Here is a 17,679-nt window from a genome sequence, read left to right on the forward strand (position 1 = left end):
AGTACAACTCGTATCACAATGCAGCATGCTGCTTACATTTTCAATGCAGTATACTAGCTTATACTATTTTGATTTCTTCCAGGAATATGAAATTTCTGAAGGAAACTGTGCACTTGGTGTACTCAAGAAAAAGCCAAAGGGAATTTAATTAGTTGGCCTGTTTATGTTGTCTCTTTGTACCATTTTTTTTGGAAGAAATGATTTTCAAAATGACTAAGATGTTCTGAGATTAGATAGCTGGTTTAATACCAAAGAATTACTGCAAAGTCACCAATAAAGACACCAATGCATGAATGGTCGTATTTTTTGTGAAGATTTGCTTTTATTGCCAAAGGTCGTAGTAGGGTGGTAAAGTAGAAGTTTTGGTATGAACGTTGAAAATGAAATCACGTTTGATGGGAGAGCCCTTTACTTCCTGAAATGGAAGTAATGACGCGAATTCAGATTAGTCAAGTCTCAAAGCGGATACCGAACACCAGATGCTATTGGTGGAGAGCCCTTTAATTCCCAAAATGCAACTTTTGAGCACGAATTCGGGCTAATTGAGCCCTAAAGCGAGTATAGGACACTAGGTGTGGAAAAATTGGCAGCACGGTGCACGAAACATTCAGAGTTCACATAGAGTCGGGGAAGGACAACACCTCAGGTGTGTGATGTAGGCAGCTTGCTTTGACATAGATATTAGTGACTGATTTCACGACTCGAACTCTTAATTTAAAGGTCACACAGAAATAATTTTACTGTTGCTCCAAAGCTAGTAACATCATGTGTGAAACAAAACAAAAAAGGGGTTGTCTTTCAGTAGACGTGATCCTCCATTAAAAAGAGTCACGTTTTTTGAGTGATACAGTTTCTCCAAGGATATAATATTTCAAAAAGCCACGGCATCTAGTGTCGAATTCGTATTTTGGCAAGTTTAATTAACCAGTGGCCACCAAAACTTAATTAACTATTGAATTTGCTAACTACCTGTCATCAGCAGGTAATGCAAAAAGTTGAGGATTAGATCTCACATTTTCTATTCAATTTTAAAATATCTAAAGTAAGCAAAACCTTAGGACAATATTTAGCTTTGGGACCTAAACGCCAGTTTTACATTTTTTTTTTCCACGTATATTTACTATCTTATGAAGGACAAGATGATTTTTAGTTATGAATCTCTTTTTCTTTTTCATGTTTTACTTCCTCTTAGTTTATGGTAAGTGATCACACTGAAATTTCTATAATTCGGGATGGATATTATAAGGGCCTTAGAAAGCCCACAAGATAAGATAAAAAAAGAAAGTATGAAGAGTAAATTCAAATAGCTACCACCCAATCGACTAAATTAAAATTATTCGGCGATGTATAATATGTATATAATTTATATAATCTATGTATATAGGTTAGGAAAAGTATAAAATGAATCCGGCCAGTACCAAGTATTTCATTATTGGGCCTAAATACCTCTTGAGACAATAGCTTAGGCTGTCATGTCATCTATCAGAGCATTGGAGTTTTGAAAGGAACAAAAAGGTTAAATTACACTAAACAATCCTGTAATATGAGTTATCCATGTTCTCCATTTCCAAAGGAACAAATGCCTTGTTTTGTTTGTGCGGAATGCTCAGAAAGATATAACGTTGTTTGTCTAAAAGGAAGCAATATTACAGACAGGCATATCATTCCTTGGTTGACTAATGGATAATGGAAGAACTAAATCTATTGATTCTTTATGTCCGTTAAGGTCTATATTTCAAGTCGAATGAGTCAGAATTTGAAGTTTATGTGTTTCGAGCAATCTTAAATTATTCTACAATAATGAATCAATTTATAGATAAATATTTAGTGAATTTCTTAATATATATGCAAGATATGACCAGAATTAATATTTTCATGTGAACCCATAAATTACACTGTAGATCCGCCTCTACTAATTTACAGACAGACATTTCATTCTTTGGTTGGTGCTGTTGTTCTTTCCATCTGATCAGAAAGGAGGACACAAATAAAGTATACTCTTTCATTTGTTCTGTTTCTATCATGACATGTGAATTTTTATCGAGTTTTATCAGAAAATGGAACGGATGTCTGATATTGTCCCATGGGTGACATGTCTTTCCACAAAATGATGTTCCTTGGCTTTGAAGTTTCTGATTACAAATAGATGGTTGCTACAAAATAATTGCAGAACCGCTTTTGTCTAAAATCAGGTACAAGCTCCACTGGGAAAAGGCAATAAGTTATTCCTTCTAAATTAAGTGAAAGTTAAAGAGTCAAAATACACTGTGGAAAAGAGCTTTCTTATGAGCGGTGGCGGATGTAACATGATAGGTGGGGGTTCAATTGAACCCTAGCTTTCGATGCGAAGCATAAATTTATATGTAAACCATTATTAAAATTGCAATAAATAATAGACATGAACCCATAACTTTTAAGATACGATGGGTTCAAACTAAGAATATTAAAAGGTTGAACCCCTAAAGTGTAAATCTTGAATTCGCCTCCGCTTATGAGCAAAAAGGGAGGATAAAGTTGTAGGAGATTCAATAGAGGAGATACAACTGGTAAAGATGACCGGCATAAGCCTCAATAGAAGGGTCTATAGTGGCGAGAACAAAATGGTGACCATGACTAGAAGGGAAAGGTAGAGGGACGACAGAGTGTTCGTGAATCAGATTTCCAATCATAAAAAGCCTAAAATCAATCCTTAACTGCAAATTCCCAAACAGGGAAGACGCGGCTGGCATCTGTTGATGAAATGCCTTGAAATTTTAAATGTATCCTACTGTTAGATCTTTTATAATGTGATAAGGCCTTGCACCTTTTATGAAAGACTGCATAATTGTTCTCACTGTAACAGTGCAAGTCAGAAGAAACTCGACAAGATGGAAAGAAAATCACGAAATAACCGAATAAAATTTCACTTCCCACTTCATTTTACTAATTTTGCTCCTATGTTCAACCTTTTTGCTAGGCTGTTAGGTGATAAATAACATAATGCATGCAACGTGCTAACAGCTTACTAAGTTCTGAAAGGATTTTTTTAAAGCACATAATCACAAATACAGAATTTGGACCAAAACTAGTGGGTTCTACCAAACCCGTAAACAAAAGAATAGCTCCGCCCGCATGTCAAAGAGTAAATAGATGCAAGGCAAAACCAATCACCAATTCTACAGAATACTGACTTCTAAACTATAAGTTAAACAAGAAAACTTGTTCTCTAATTTCCTGTTAAACAAGAAAACTTGGTTCTCTAATTTCCCCCGCATGTTCTTCTGCATCTCTTATTTGTATACAGGAACCCAAACAAACCAAATAAATAACAAGAGACTAATCCTCAGCTAAAAGTTCAGAACCTAGCAAGACCAATGAAGAAAAAGGGGAAGCTGAAATCTAAAACTTTTTGACTTCCATATTAGTACAAGACGGAACAGTTTCGAGAAAAAGTAACACGGTTCAAGTCATGAGGCATTCTGGTTATAAACTGCACAAGAGTTCAAGAGGGTAACTTGTCTGAAAGCTGCACGGACAAAATTGCAATAGCATCAAACTCTCAGCTGCTTTCAGCACCAAAAGAATGGCAGGGAGGAATGTGTGGCGGATGAAACTGAAATCTACAACAGAAAGGAGAGTTACCAATACCATCCTCACTACACTTGCTGAAACATCGTGCAGAACACTATTCGCCTTGAAGACAGTATAGTTGCCGTATATTTCCCGAAGCTGTCAAATATTGGCAGTACAGGAGGTGAGAACAAATTGTTCAAGCATGAACATCAAGAAATGATATATAAACTGTCAGCATTACCATATAACCAGTCTTTAAAGCACACATGGAGAGCAGTTGCGACTTCCCGCTTCCTGCTCTCGTCAAGCTCGGTTTCCTTCAAAATATGCTTAGTCTCCTCCAAGTTCTTGTGCTGAAAGGGTCAACAAGTATGACTTATGGTTTTCCAAAAGTTTGACGACTCAACCAAAACATTAACCAAAACATTAGAATATGTATTGGGCTATACTACATAAAGGGAAGATAATCATATTGTGTGCACAAATATGATGTAAAATGATAGAAAAAGTTTAAGTTGGTGTTTGAACGCACATTTCTCTGCTGCGATGCCAAATAAGCATCCGGTAAAGGGAAAGGATTATCTTTCATGGGCCCAGATTGCTGCCCTTCAAACCAGTTTGGAATCTGTGATCATTAGAAACATGCATATTAGCATCTAAAGAAATACAGATCTGAGAGCCCAGCTATACACATTAACCAGAATTGAAGACATTTGGAAAAGGAATGGGAACTTAGTCAATTGATAAATTAAAACTCTAAGGTCCTTGTTGCTACTTTTGCAGACATACCAAAAAGTTGGTGAACTGATCAGGGTCCACAGGGATAGCAGACTCAGTTTGAACATCAGACACACCAGCAGGATGTGACAGTGAATCATGTGGGTCAACTACACCAAGAGCTACAGGTGCATCCCATCTGTTGATGGTTGGGTCAATACCAACTTGATTCAGGTGTTCCTCCAGTTGAGGGTAAAAAGTATTGTAGGGAGCCACCTTACAAAATCATCAAAAAAGATAAGAGAGGGGAAGTCAAAAAATTCCCCAGAATAACAAGTTGAACGGCAAGAACTATACTGTCTAATCAGCATGATAGAATCAAGAACGCTAGTAAATAGAATGCACATAATGAGAAAATGCAGAATACCTTCAATTCTTGTATCCAATTAACATTATAAAATAAATGGATTACCAAGCCCTAGTCAACTTAACAAAACATTTAGTTCATAATTGACGAACTATTCTTAGAAGAAAACAAAGCCACCAAGTGGCTAGCAATCTTGACAAATAGACACTAATACAAAGAGAATGCACTACTTCTTAAGATGCAGAAGGTATTTCACAGCATATATTAGATGATGGATACAAATTATATAGCCACTGGAAAACAATATGCCAGTCAATTAAGTGATATAAACTACCCCACCAATCCCATTTACCACACGAACAAAAGTACACCAAGAGTCCCACAACTGAAAAGTTACATCTCTAGCACTCAATATTGACTTTGAAATTGACCACAAACTAAAGTTCACTTAATATTTCAAACTTCTCAATTGCACTGAAATTCTCCATCCTATAAACTTAGCACACTCTTATCTTCATCGCGTGCATTCAATGAAGGGGTTTGAAAAGACAACATTGTTGGCCTACACAACGTCCACGATCCATCCAACTTGGCCTGTCCAACATGTATTTAGCATGTCATAGGGACATTCCCCTTGCAAGGTTTTCATGCTTTCCGCTTATATAACAAACTCAGATTACTTAACAAAGTCATGCGTGGTTCATTAATAATCTTCCAAAGATGTGTATTTGACATGTAATAGAGAGATTCCCGCACAAGGTTTTCATGCTCCCCAACAAAAACTCCCCTGTGTGATCCCACAAGTGGGGTCTGGGGAGGGTGGGGTGTGCGCAGACCTTACCCCTACCTTTTGAGAGGTAGAGAGATTGTTCCAGATAAACGTTATCATGCACCCCACTTGAATAATAAACTCAAATGACTCAAAAAAGTAACTTATGGTTCATTAAAAATGTTCCATTGAGATGCCCCATATTTTGCAATAATATACTTATTCTCTTGCATTTAGCCCGAAGGGAAAAACTGCTTCAATACTTGCATCTGCTGGTTTGTTTCATTTCACTTGTGGCAATGTAAGATCAATGAAAACTAAAGAAAAGGGTAAAAGCTGAGTGAATAATTTCACTTTTAAAGCCATATGAGTTTGCAATGACATTTGATGCAGAGGGATAATGCATGTATGAGTCAAATAAGGATTTTGGATATCCGAGGAGTAAGCTGAAGTTTTGAGAAGCAGCACAAAAGTGACACAGACCTGCAATTTATGGTTATCGCCAACAAGAAGTGGTGTTTGGTTTACTCCCAAGAAGAATATGCATTCACGACAATTGGCAATACAAATACGTTTTGCTGCTGCAATCACGTGTACACGTTCACAGTGCTCAACTCTGACAGCCTGTGAATGACATTATACAATTAAAGGCCACATCGAATAATACTTTAGAGGATCAAACAGAGTATGGTAAACCATCTGCAATATGGATCAATTGACACAGAACTAGCGGAAACCGGTTGTTCATGTATTATGTGTTAAACCCTGATGTAAATAAAATAGTTGCTTGAGTAACTCCATTTCAAAAATAGCTTGAGTAACTCTCTACTTTTTATGTTTACATTTTGAAATCATGGATAGTCTTTGTAGCAGCAGTAGAAAGCTTCATAAAGCATAAATTTCTTCCTTTTATCATCTTTGGATTGCATGCAAATATTGGTCACTTTTTTGTGTACAGCATTTAAGCCATAACTATAGAAGAAAATCTATATCAATCGTTCCACCAAACATGCCTCAATTTTAGATAAATTGGAGTCCGGCTATATGAATCATATGTACTCATTCAGCTCCTTTCGGGACCACGTCGTTTTAATACTAAGTAATTTGTCTTTATGTTGCCAAGTAACATGAAGGAATGTCTAAATATCATCCAGAACCACAAAGTTCAAAATGCTTGCATAACTGTTAGATGATGCCAGCACAGCCTAAATGAAAATTTCGAACCAAACAGCTCCAATAGGATCATATCTTAAATAAAACCAAATCTCAGATAAGAATAAGGTCAAATCTCTGATAAGCTCAAACCTTAATGGTAATGATTTCCCTACAAATGATGTTGTTTCTCTATCTCCTGCCTGTTCAGATTTTCAACTTCAAACCAAAATATCCATAAGAAATAGAAGCCTGCATATCTTTGTCTCCAAGCATGAGATGAATAATGTCAAAATCCTAGACTATATACGTTTCGAAGATGACATTTGGCCAAATAAGTACCTTTAACTAGATCGTCTTGGAATTGCTAAACATTAAAACCCCATACTAAGGTACAGTGCAGGCTGTTTTTTGAGAAGCAAACAAATAAGAACACATTTCATTCATATATAGTACATGAGACAATTAGAAAAAGTTGCAGGTCATGCAGAATTAATTTTACGTCCTACTAGAATTTCTATAATTTCACTACTAGACGACCCTTGAGAAGAAACAAGCAAAATCTTCCTAAAGGTTGGTACCTACCTTGCCTACAGCTCCCAGGACAATAGTTGCATCAGAACATCCATATACTGTCGCATATTTCAAAGGAGCTAAAATATAAATGACTGATTCATGGCAATTAATAACCTGCCAAAAAAAAAAAGGATTCAATATCAAGAATCATGTAGAAAGTTTGTTTCCCCAAATTTGAATCTGTCCGGCCAAGAATTTGTTGGGGCACAAGGTAAATCAAGATAAAGCGAAAGAAGAAATCATAGTGCAAAATCATTTCATGCTTAATACAAAAAATTTAGCAACCAACTTTAAACTTGACAAGCTTCTGGAAGTTGAGAGTACTAGAATATTCAAAGACATAAACATCTCAGCATGCTACCGAAAAGGTGCACACAAACTGATCAACCAGTTGCAAATAATAGACATGTCCGCCTTCCAGACAAGAGTAGCTTTCAAATAGACACTATAGAGAACCTTATTCCGACCACTTATCTGATATTGCTTCCTTTCATTTTCACATTCTTCTGGAATGCTCTTAAATCCTAGTCAAACACTCTTGAGCAAGGGCGAATTTGTGTGTAAATTTTGGGTCACGTGAACACATGGTCACTCGACTAATTTCGATATATTATGTGTATAATTCTGAAAATATATCTAATATTAACTAAGTGAACACATGGTCATAATAGGTTGAGTGGAGCATTGGTCAAAGGTTATCTTTGTATTCTGAAGGTCACAGGTTCAATCCCCAGCTCGGGCAGCTTTTTTAATTTTTGCCATTATTTTCTAAAGCAATGGTGAACCCATCCTCATGAAATCCTGGATTCGCCTCTGCTCTTGAGAACTCACCCATACCATGACGGACAAATTTTTAGAGTTGACCCTCCTTGGAGACAAGTGTGATTCGGCTTTAAAGTTGTCAGTAAATAAATAAAAGAACGGTTCGAATTCAAGAGATATGGTTGTTCGTATTGATAGGTTAGAGACTAAACAGACACAATGCAGAGGCAGTAATAAAACTAAATAAGTTCATAACACTTAACCTCTTAAATGAGTTCTGTAAGAGACGAGGTTTTACAAAAGATGATGCAATGTGATAAATTCTCCTTGCGGATAACTTTAAAGTCTTACCACTTATAAAAAAAAGTAACTTTAAAATCTTATCATCTTGACTCCCATTATTAGTGAAACTACACTTTAATTATCAAAGAAGTCTTACCATCTCGACTTATATAGCATAGCCAACTTCAATAAAGTAACTTTATGATTTAAGTGAGTTGGAATGGAAATCATAACGTTATAACCGTCTAAATTGTATTATATCAGCAGTCTTGCACGGAAAGACACTCCATTCTACATCCATAGATTTGTCGAATTACATCCTTCCTATATACTATAAAATTATGACCATAATAATGTTATAACCAAATATAATCTCTTCTTATCATTATTTTGGTCTCGAAGATCAAGGATCCAGTTCAGGACCAATTTAAATAAGTCGTTCGATAAAAAAAGTTTGATCTAAACTGTTCTATTCTGGCCTTTAATTGAGAGGTCATTGCACCATATTAATGATTTAGAAGTTGTCAATAATTTCACAATGGGTGCAACAGCATTCTGACTCTTCCTGGTGAGAATACTGTTCAGACTCTACCAAACTGTGAACAAGTTTATTCTGACACAATTAATAGACTATAGAAAATGCACTACAGTCGAATGACCTGAAGGAGCACACCCAACACAAGCCCATTCCTGCAGACCCCTTCCAACTGATGTAACTAAAGATCTTGTAGAACACTAAGAAAGTTTAGCACACACAACGAGAAAAGAACCATTTACAAAAGGTCCATAGTATCCTAAAATGAATCATTCAACTCATATTTCCCATAAAAAAATAATAACACACAACATAAAGTTGAAATTTACCTTTACAGAGGAGCCCTTAATATCATTTGGCAGCCTTACATATGACGATTTAGAAATTCCTTCAATGTAACTTGGTCCTCTAGGACTGGGCGAACTCTTCACTGAACTTGCAGAGACATCAGCCATTGGCACATCCTGATCAGAGGCATTGGTTGGTCCATTTTCCTTTGCGGAAGCCCTCTCAGTAATTCGTGTCAAAGCGGAGGCTATATTTTCTAGGAGCCAGTCATGTACTTGAGCTGCAGGAACAGGAACAGCAGGCATCTCTGGATCTGAATTGGCAAAAAATGGGGCATTCTGACTCAATGGGATTCTCTCAGATCCCTTTTCACCAAAAAAGATTAGGAAGCCAAGATGCTCCAATTTCTCCATGGACAAAACCTATGAGTCAATTTTAACTAGATTAGCTTTTCAGCATACCTTTAAGTCAATACTGTATGAGAACAAACAAGGGCACAAAATGGATGCATATAGAGAAGACTAGAGCAGCAAAGGTCTGTCAATAGGCACTGTCATTCGTCAAGAAACAAGTGTTCTTGCATTAGACGTTTCAGTTTCTTGTGCACTATCTTATTATGTTTTGTGTGAATAAAATTTTATTTGCAAAAAAGAATAAACTTGAGTGGCATGCTTGTGAAGTCATATAAATCACATTTAGTCAAATTTGATAGGCAACTATCCTAAGCATACAAAACGACAAATATGGTATCATAACACAATGTATAAAATTCACAAACCAGTGATTCTTCATTATCCCCTTCCACTGACTCTGCCAAAAGAGACAAAATGTTTCCCAAGTGTTTCTGTAAATATGATAATTGATGAGCCTCTTCATCAGCCTGTGATGGCATTAACCGACGACTATTGCTGCGTACAAGCTGCAATTTCAAAACAAAGCTTTTGGTTAATACTTTACAGAAGAAAACACTAGGAATTTGAAAACTAAAATGCAATCCATAAACAGAGACAAACATCGCATGCTTAGTGAAATTGTTAAAACTGCAAGTAATTGTCAGCCACAAATAGTTAATTGAGATTCAACATAATAAATCCTGATTTCGACAAACCATTATTGGTGAAAATCTGCTGAACCGCTAAAACCAAAAACTTTTACTGATCAGAGTTTCAATTTTTTTTAAAAAAAATATAAATTAAAAGGCATGTACTATCAACTATTGTCAAAAGCATTATCAAACTAGTAACAACAATGCTAAATAAAACTATTCACCGCATTATCACCTAAATTCTCATCATACTCTGCACTATTAGTTTGATAGTGGTTTTGATCAATTCAAAATCATTATCAAACTACTAACAGCATTATTACCTAACACCTGAACATGCAAACACTGAAATACAAAAATAATACAGAAGCGAAATAAATCCATCCACTCACAATCACTGTCCACAAACTGTCAACTTCCCAATTTGACTACACAAAATCGTACAATGGAATCAAATTCACAAAACATAAAACTTTTACTGATCAGAGTTCCATTTTTTTTTTTAAACAATGTCAAAAAGTATGTACAATTGCCTATTATTTTTTTATTTTTTGATGACAAGGGAACCCGCAGCCGCTACCCTTCGGGTACGCACAGGGTAAAACCCACTCTGTGTAATAGCCCGCAAACCACACAGGAGAGATATCCGCACTAGGCAAGCCCCGTGCGACGAGCTCGACCCAGAAGGCAAATCCCCTGTTGTCGTAAGCAAGGGTTTCGAACCTAAGACCTCCATTATGGAAGCCCCATGCCCAAACAACTGAGCCACCCTTGCGGGTTTGTACAATTGCCTATTATCAAAAGCATTATCAAACTATGAACCACATTATCACCTAAATTCTCATCATACTCTGGATTATTAGTTTGATAATGCTTTCAAAACTATTAACGACATTATTACCTAAAACCTAAACATGCAAACACTAAAATACAAAAATAATATAAAAGCCAAATAAATCATTCACTTCACACAATCAACGATATACCCCATGTAATGCCACAAGAGTGAGTCTGGGGAGGGTAAGATGTACGCAGACCTAACCCTACCTTTGTGAGGTAGAGAGGGAGGTTGTTTCCGTCTTTCCGATAGACCCTCAGCTCAAAATAAAATAAGACAGCAAAATAGCAAGATACACAACAAATAGTAATACACATTGAAGAATAAGACACTCGGCGATACCTAAATAGTACTACTAAATAATAAGAAACTACACGATAACAAAATAATAAGAAACTACAGATAACTAAATAATAAGAAACTACGCAATAACTAAACAATACTATTAGAAAAGAGGATCATACAATGCAATCAAATTCATAATACACAGACTATTCCTAACCCAACAATAAGAAACTACGCGATAACTAAACAATACTATTAAAAAGATGATCATACAATGCAATCAAATTTCATAAAACACAGACTATCCCTACCTAAAAATAAGAAACTACGCGATAACTAAACAATACTATTAAAAAGAGGATCATGCAATGCTATCAAATTTCATAAAACACAAACTATTCCTAACCTAAGAATAAGAGGATCATTGAATGCAATCAAACAGACAATTCCTAACCTGCAACGGCGAAAGAGCGGATAAAAAGCCGTCAAAAGCTGAAGTAGAAGGCCAAACATCAGCAACAGCAGCAGAATCCTTATGTCCTTTAGGAAGCAACCTTTTATAACTCTGAATATACAAAAAAAGCATCAAATCAAACACATTAACACCGATATCACCGATCTCCGTTAACTTAGCGGTAACAATTGGATCCGATTCAGAGTGTAGAACGGAAGCAATTGTTTCAATAACAAGTCGAGCATTTTCATGTGAGATCTGAAGTGCTTCAGAAATTGCTTCATAATTAACTCGATACGAAGAGCTAGCGCATGAGGATAAGAGTTTGTTACGAATTGATATAAGTGTTTGAGATCCGTCTGTGAAGATGAGTTTAGGGATTGGGAGAAGGCCGTGTTCGAATGGCTCGCGTCGTGGATGTATGTAAATTGGAGGAGCGGTGACGGTGGTGGTGGATGACGGCGTTGATGGCGGTGGTGGTTGTTCGTCGGTTTCCGGCATGGTTTTTGTGGTGAGTGAAATGTTAGCTTACAGAGATCAAATGTCAGGAAAAGAAGAATAATTCACTTACGGTCTCGATCCAGCCTGACCCGACCCGGTTTGGATGGTTGTTACGTGTCTGTGCTGTTAAAGTTGTGCGTTTGTTTTGATTTTTAATTAAACTTTAGGGAAAAAGGTCAAATATTTCCCTCTACTTTAGTTTATTGGCTATTTTTACTCTCTGTTAGCTAAAATAATCAAATATACCCCTCCCATTATAATTTGGGGGCAAATATACCCCTACCGTTAGCAAAATTTTAAAAATACCCCTCATTTCTAACATATTCACACATAAGCAAGTTTAGTCTTTGGAATTAGTGGCATGGACGCCACATGGCATTTAACTTATTCTATGTGGTGCCTACGTGGCATTTTTTAAAAAAATAAACTAGAAAATTGATTTTTTAAAAAAAAAAAATTGGATTTTATTAAAAATCTGATTTTTTTTTTGTTTTAATAAAACCTGATTTTTAGAATTATATTCTCGAAAATTGAATATTTTAGTTAAAAAATCTGGAAAATGATTTTTTTAAAATTTGGAGAACTGCAAAATCTTTTTTTTTTTAAATGTCCTATTTTTTTTTTTAAAATCTGGATTGATTTTTTAATAAAAAAAATCCAATTTTCCAATTTTTTTTAAGAAGCAGGTTTTATAAAATTAAAAAAAAAATAGATTTTTATTAAAATCCATTTTTAACATATTTGTTTTTAGAAAAATCAATTTTCCAGATTATTTTTATAAAAATTGTCACGTAGGCACCACATAGAATAAGTTAAATGTCATATGGCATCCATGTCACCTAATTTCAATGACTAGACTTGTTTATGTGAAAATATGTTAGAAATGAGGGGTATTTTTAAAACTTTGCTAATGATAGGGGTATATTTGGCCCAACTTGTAACGGGAGGGGTATATTTGACTATTTTGGCTAACGGATGGCAAAGTTTGCCAATAAACTAAAGTAGAAGGGTATATTTGACCCTTTTCCCTAAATTTTATTTATTGCATCGTCAAATTCATCTTTACGATATATAGCAACGAAAAGTTTTATTTTGTGTCGATAATTTATTCATTTTTTACATTTTTTTTTTACTTATTATCTAATAATTCTATTTTATTTATAATAATTTTAGTCGTATCATACTTTTCTTACGGGTTTATTCTTCAAGTTGCTAATGTGTGATATTAGGTAAGGACGAAAAATAATTTATGTATTTAAATACATTCATCGGAACAATATAGTATGATACAATGGAGCACAATACGATATAATACGATACATATTCGAACGGCTCTCTTCGTGAATATAATTTTAAGGATATGTAGAAGGCTGTGTTTGAAAGGCTCTCATTGTGGATGCATGCAAATTGGAGGAGCGGTGATGGTGGTGGTGCATGACGGCGTTGACGGCGGTGGTTGTTCGTAAGTTTCCGGCATGGCTTTTGTGAGGGAAATGACGGGAAATGAGCTTAAGAGTTAATCAAATCTCAAGGAAATGAGGAATAATTGCGCGCATGATTGAAAGCCCGGTTTCTGTTCACTTACGGGCTTGATCTAGCCGGACCCGGCCCGGTGATCATAAGTGAACTCTTTTCCAATTAGTTGCTTTGGCTTTTCTTTTTTCGTCACATTAAAATGAAAAAATCGCAACGGGTTGTAATTCATTTTTACCCTTTTTTGTATGTTTAGCGAGACTGGGCTTCTTTTATTTTATATAATATGTATATATATTTGGGTTAAGGGTCAAAAATACACCTAAAGTATCACCTTTTTTTTTATTTTCCTACTGAACTATCAAATGTGAGAGTTTCCTACCTAAACTATCACCAACTAACTTGCAAAACGCACCTCAACTATCAGTTGTTCACTTTTCCTACATGAACTATCACCAACTAGTTTGCAAAACAAACCTAACAATTGATAGTTGAAATGTGTTTTACAAACTAGTTGGTGATAGTTCAGGTAGGAAAAGTGAACAACTGATAGTTGAGGTGCGTTTCGCTAACTAGTTGGTGATAGTTTAGGTAGGAAACTCTCATGCCTGATAGTTCAAGTAGTAAACTCAAAAAAAGGTGATACTTGAGGTGTGTTTTTTACCATTATCTCTATATATTTTAATTACTCCTCTTAATTATGTGGCGCTTTTTATTTTTCAAGATTCGATGTTATTTTGACTAATATTTGGTAAGATATTTTCATTATATTAAAATGAAAAATCTCAACTTATAGTACTTTTCGTATAGTTTATCTAAATTTTACAATAATAACACACCCAGTATATTCTCACAAGGTGTGATCCGAATAGGGTAGACCTTACCCCTATTATGATAAAATGAAGGTTGTTTTTGATAGACCCTCAGTTCAAGGGGAGATGAAAATACAACAATAATAATAAGCAGTAACAGTAGCAAAATAATAAGATAAATGGCGTACAAGAAACAATCGGGCAGTACTAGATATCTAAGATAAGCAAGCGCAACAAATTTATATATAATATAAAGCTAGGCATAAACAAGGTGATGCGACACCTCTCTAAGGCCACCATTCCTATTTATCTTTTATCTCATTTTTTTGACATTTTCCCATATTTTTCCATTGACTACTCCATATTTAATAGCTCATGTAAAGACAATAAAGAATAAACAATTATAGTAAATAAATGGAAAAAAAATAAGAGTCATGTACTAGGCAGTAGTCAGTGTTACCTAAGAACTGAAGCATTTGTGGAGGCAATAAACATATGTAGTAAATGATAGCAATTAATGTGAGATTAATCTGGAAACACAAAAATCTACTTCTTCTCCTATAATCCTCTCTCCTCTTTCCATTCTTCCGTATTCTTTCAAAAAGATTCCAGCCTTCTTAATCTGCAATTTGTTTTCTTCCTTTCTACTTTCTTGATTTTAGATAGATTTATTTGACACCTTTTACAACTAGATATACTTACCATTAGAATATTAATTGTTATTACTCTTTTCTATTTTTGTTTCAAATTTTCATTAATTTTAGTTGTAAATGCTTTGTTGTTGATCTTTGTTTGAGGATTTTCCTAATTGAATTACTGAAAACTAGAATATTAAATGTGATTGTTAGTTTTTTGGTGTTTCTTTTTAGTTATTTTCATATTTTATTGACTTTAAGTTTGTTATCTTTTGCAGGTCGGTTGGTATGTGAATTTGTTGGATTTGGATTATTTTATTTTTGAATTTAAGATATTGTTAAACCTGTTTCACAAGTGAATTGTTAAGTCTATTATGAGGTGTGGAATTGTTGCATTGCTCAATACATTTTGGAAGGAGTAACTTGCTTCGTCTGTCTATGTTGGCACTCACAGAGATGTGCCTATCAGTGATTGAGCATCTACAACTAGACATGTCAGAGATAGTTTGGAAGGCTTCCGAGCAAGTTTTGTAAATTAAAGTTGATGTTGCCACACTATGGTTGAAACAAATATCTTATGATTTTTTTTTAGCTATCCACTATGCAGGTTGTGTCATGGAGTCGAAGTACAACATGACTTGTAGGTAATATGAGCATTTAGAAATTGGAATGGAAAAGGTAATTTGTCAATTGATATTAAGATTATATGTTTTTCTAACTATTCTATCTTTAGATGTTGAATAAATAATTTTAAAAATAAGTCATGATAATTATGTAGTACTGTAGATTTGAAGAACATGTGATTCTTTCTTTGGTGTTAAAATGATTTATGACTTATGAATGAATAGCCTATTTTCTAATGTTTTTTGCGTTGCTTGTTTGGACTTTACTATATTCGTCTTCTTGAAATTATAATGTATCATATAAACACAAAATACTATAGAAATACATTTATATATAATATAAAACTAGGCATTAAAATAGTGATGTGGCACATCTCATAGGCCAGGAAAGGTATTTATCTTTTCTTTTTCTCCTTTTTTTGTTTTTGTTTTTTCTTCTCTCATTCTCTTGCTTTCAACGTATTATAAAACCTCTCAAAATCACTATTAAATGAAAAAAATTGAACACCCGTTTGTTCCATTATTCTGTTTGCTTTCAAAATTGAACCCGTTATATTTTTAAAGTTATGGGTTCATATCTACTATTTATTATAATTTAATAATTGTTGCACATAAATTTATGCTTCGTGTCGAAAGTTAGGGGTACAATTACACCCCTGCCGACATGGCTAGATGCGCTTCTGATTATGCTGAATACATAGTAACAATGATAATTAGATCAAATGACTCTTTAATTTTTTCCTCGTAATAATTGTAAAAAATTAAAAATACTAAGGAAAAATTGAAAGAGCAATAGCAGGAAAGAAACAAGAATTTTTTTTTTTTATAGAGGAACTATAAGGTATGTATATGAAAAAAAAAAAAGAATGAGATATATTGAATTGAAATTAAAGGAAAAATAACAGGAAAAAGTACTGACTGGAACGTAATTCAATGGTTGTTGTGTAGTTTCTTTCTTTTTATTCATATTTACTTATTTAAGAATTCGAAAAATTAAAAGTTTTACTACTTTTTAGAAAAAAGGATAAAAATCAAACGCATAATTAAAACTAAGGATCACATTTTAAAATCACAAATGCACCCTCCACCAGACAAAAGTACAAATTTCCTTAATTTTTTTTTCTTCTTACAAATATATTTTGACAACGAACGCAATTCATTGAGCTCAAATTCTAATAAAACTATATATTTGTGAATTTGTGACTTGATTAAATATATTGAACTATTTTCTATATGTATGTAAATTTTATTAAACGGAAAAGGGCCTAAAATACCCTTCAACTATCGGAAAAGGGCCTAAAATGCCCTCCACATTGGGATTGGATCGATGCTAAACTTCCACCGTATGTGTCAATGATGATCCACAATCAAAAAGTTGAATTGGATTCAATTCAGAAGGAAAGAAACCATTTGAAGAAAATCGCGGAGGCCTGGAGGGTATGGGTGATATTGAAAGCCAAAAACTCAACAAAGTGTCCGACGTCGATTCTGAGTTGAAGGATATGGATGCTATTGAAATTTCTTATTTGAAGAAAGTTTCTACCTTGGAGGAAAAAGTGTCAATCTTGGAGTTAAGAGTGGTATTGAAAGTTCAAATTTGAAGAAAGTGGAAACTTTGGAATTGAAAGTTCACCAATTGATAAGCTTGCTTCTAATGTCTTGGGCTGTTATTATTGGTTTTGTAATTGCCAAGATGATGTAGTGTAATGCTATTGTTTGTGTTTAAATTAGTATCATGGGTGGGTTAGGTTTGTTTTGTGTGTTGTTGTTGTTGTCAAATGAATTTTTAGTTGTTGGTGTTGTTGTCAAATGAATTTTTAGTTTAGTTGACCTTGTTTAGGAATCTGCAACTGCAATGTAATCTTGTTTATCTGCAGCTGTTATGTAATCTTCCTCTTTAATTATTGTTATAATCTTCCTCTTTAATTAATGTAATCTTGAATAATGGCTCATTTTTTAAACTTTTAATCTTTAGACACTTCCCTGCAAGTTTCCTCATGATGGTATGTTTAA

At 34.4% G+C, this 17,679-nt stretch overlaps 1 protein-coding gene across 2 annotated transcripts; it reads right to left on the bottom strand.

Moving 5' to 3' along the window:
* Positions 1-3,110: 3,110 nt before the first annotated feature.
* Positions 3,111-12,229, bottom strand: LOC132607386 (uncharacterized). Of its 2 annotated transcripts, none has more exons than XM_060321329.1 (10): positions 11,623-12,229; positions 9,779-9,919; positions 9,042-9,422; positions 7,143-7,247; positions 5,889-6,029; positions 4,342-4,545; positions 4,085-4,177; positions 3,794-3,905; positions 3,628-3,708; positions 3,111-3,505 (listed from the first exon to the last, which is right to left on the bottom strand). In XM_060321329.1, the coding sequence occupies exons 1-9, from the start codon at positions 12,121-12,123 to the stop codon at positions 3,665-3,667; spliced, it is 1,722 nt and encodes a 573-aa protein (XP_060177312.1). In that variant the 5' UTR covers positions 12,124-12,229; the 3' UTR covers positions 3,111-3,505; positions 3,628-3,664. The 2 variants fall into 2 exon arrangements, with proteins under 2 accessions (XP_060177312.1, XP_060177311.1); XM_060321328.1 differs by having other exon boundaries at positions 3,622-3,708.
* Positions 12,230-17,679: the final 5,450 nt, after the last annotated feature.

The sequence above is a fragment of the Lycium barbarum genome, chromosome 8 (assembly GCF_019175385.1).
Source record: "Lycium barbarum isolate Lr01 chromosome 8, ASM1917538v2, whole genome shotgun sequence".
NCBI lineage: Eukaryota > Viridiplantae > Streptophyta > Magnoliopsida > Solanales > Solanaceae > Lycium > Lycium barbarum.

Excerpts from the sequence above, each read along its gene's own strand:
- LOC132607386 (XM_060321329.1), bottom strand. The coding sequence starts at position 12,123 with ATGCCGGAAACCGACGAACAACCACCACCGCCATCAACGCCGTCATCC. Across the intron at positions 9,920-11,622 it reads CCGCTCTTTCGCCGTTGCAG|CTTGTACGCAGCAATAGTCG; the intron begins GTTAGGAATTGT and ends TTGAAATTGCAG. Across the intron at positions 9,423-9,778 it reads GGGATAATGAAGAATCACTG|GTTTTGTCCATGGAGAAATT; the intron begins GTTTGTGAATTT and ends ATTGACTCATAG.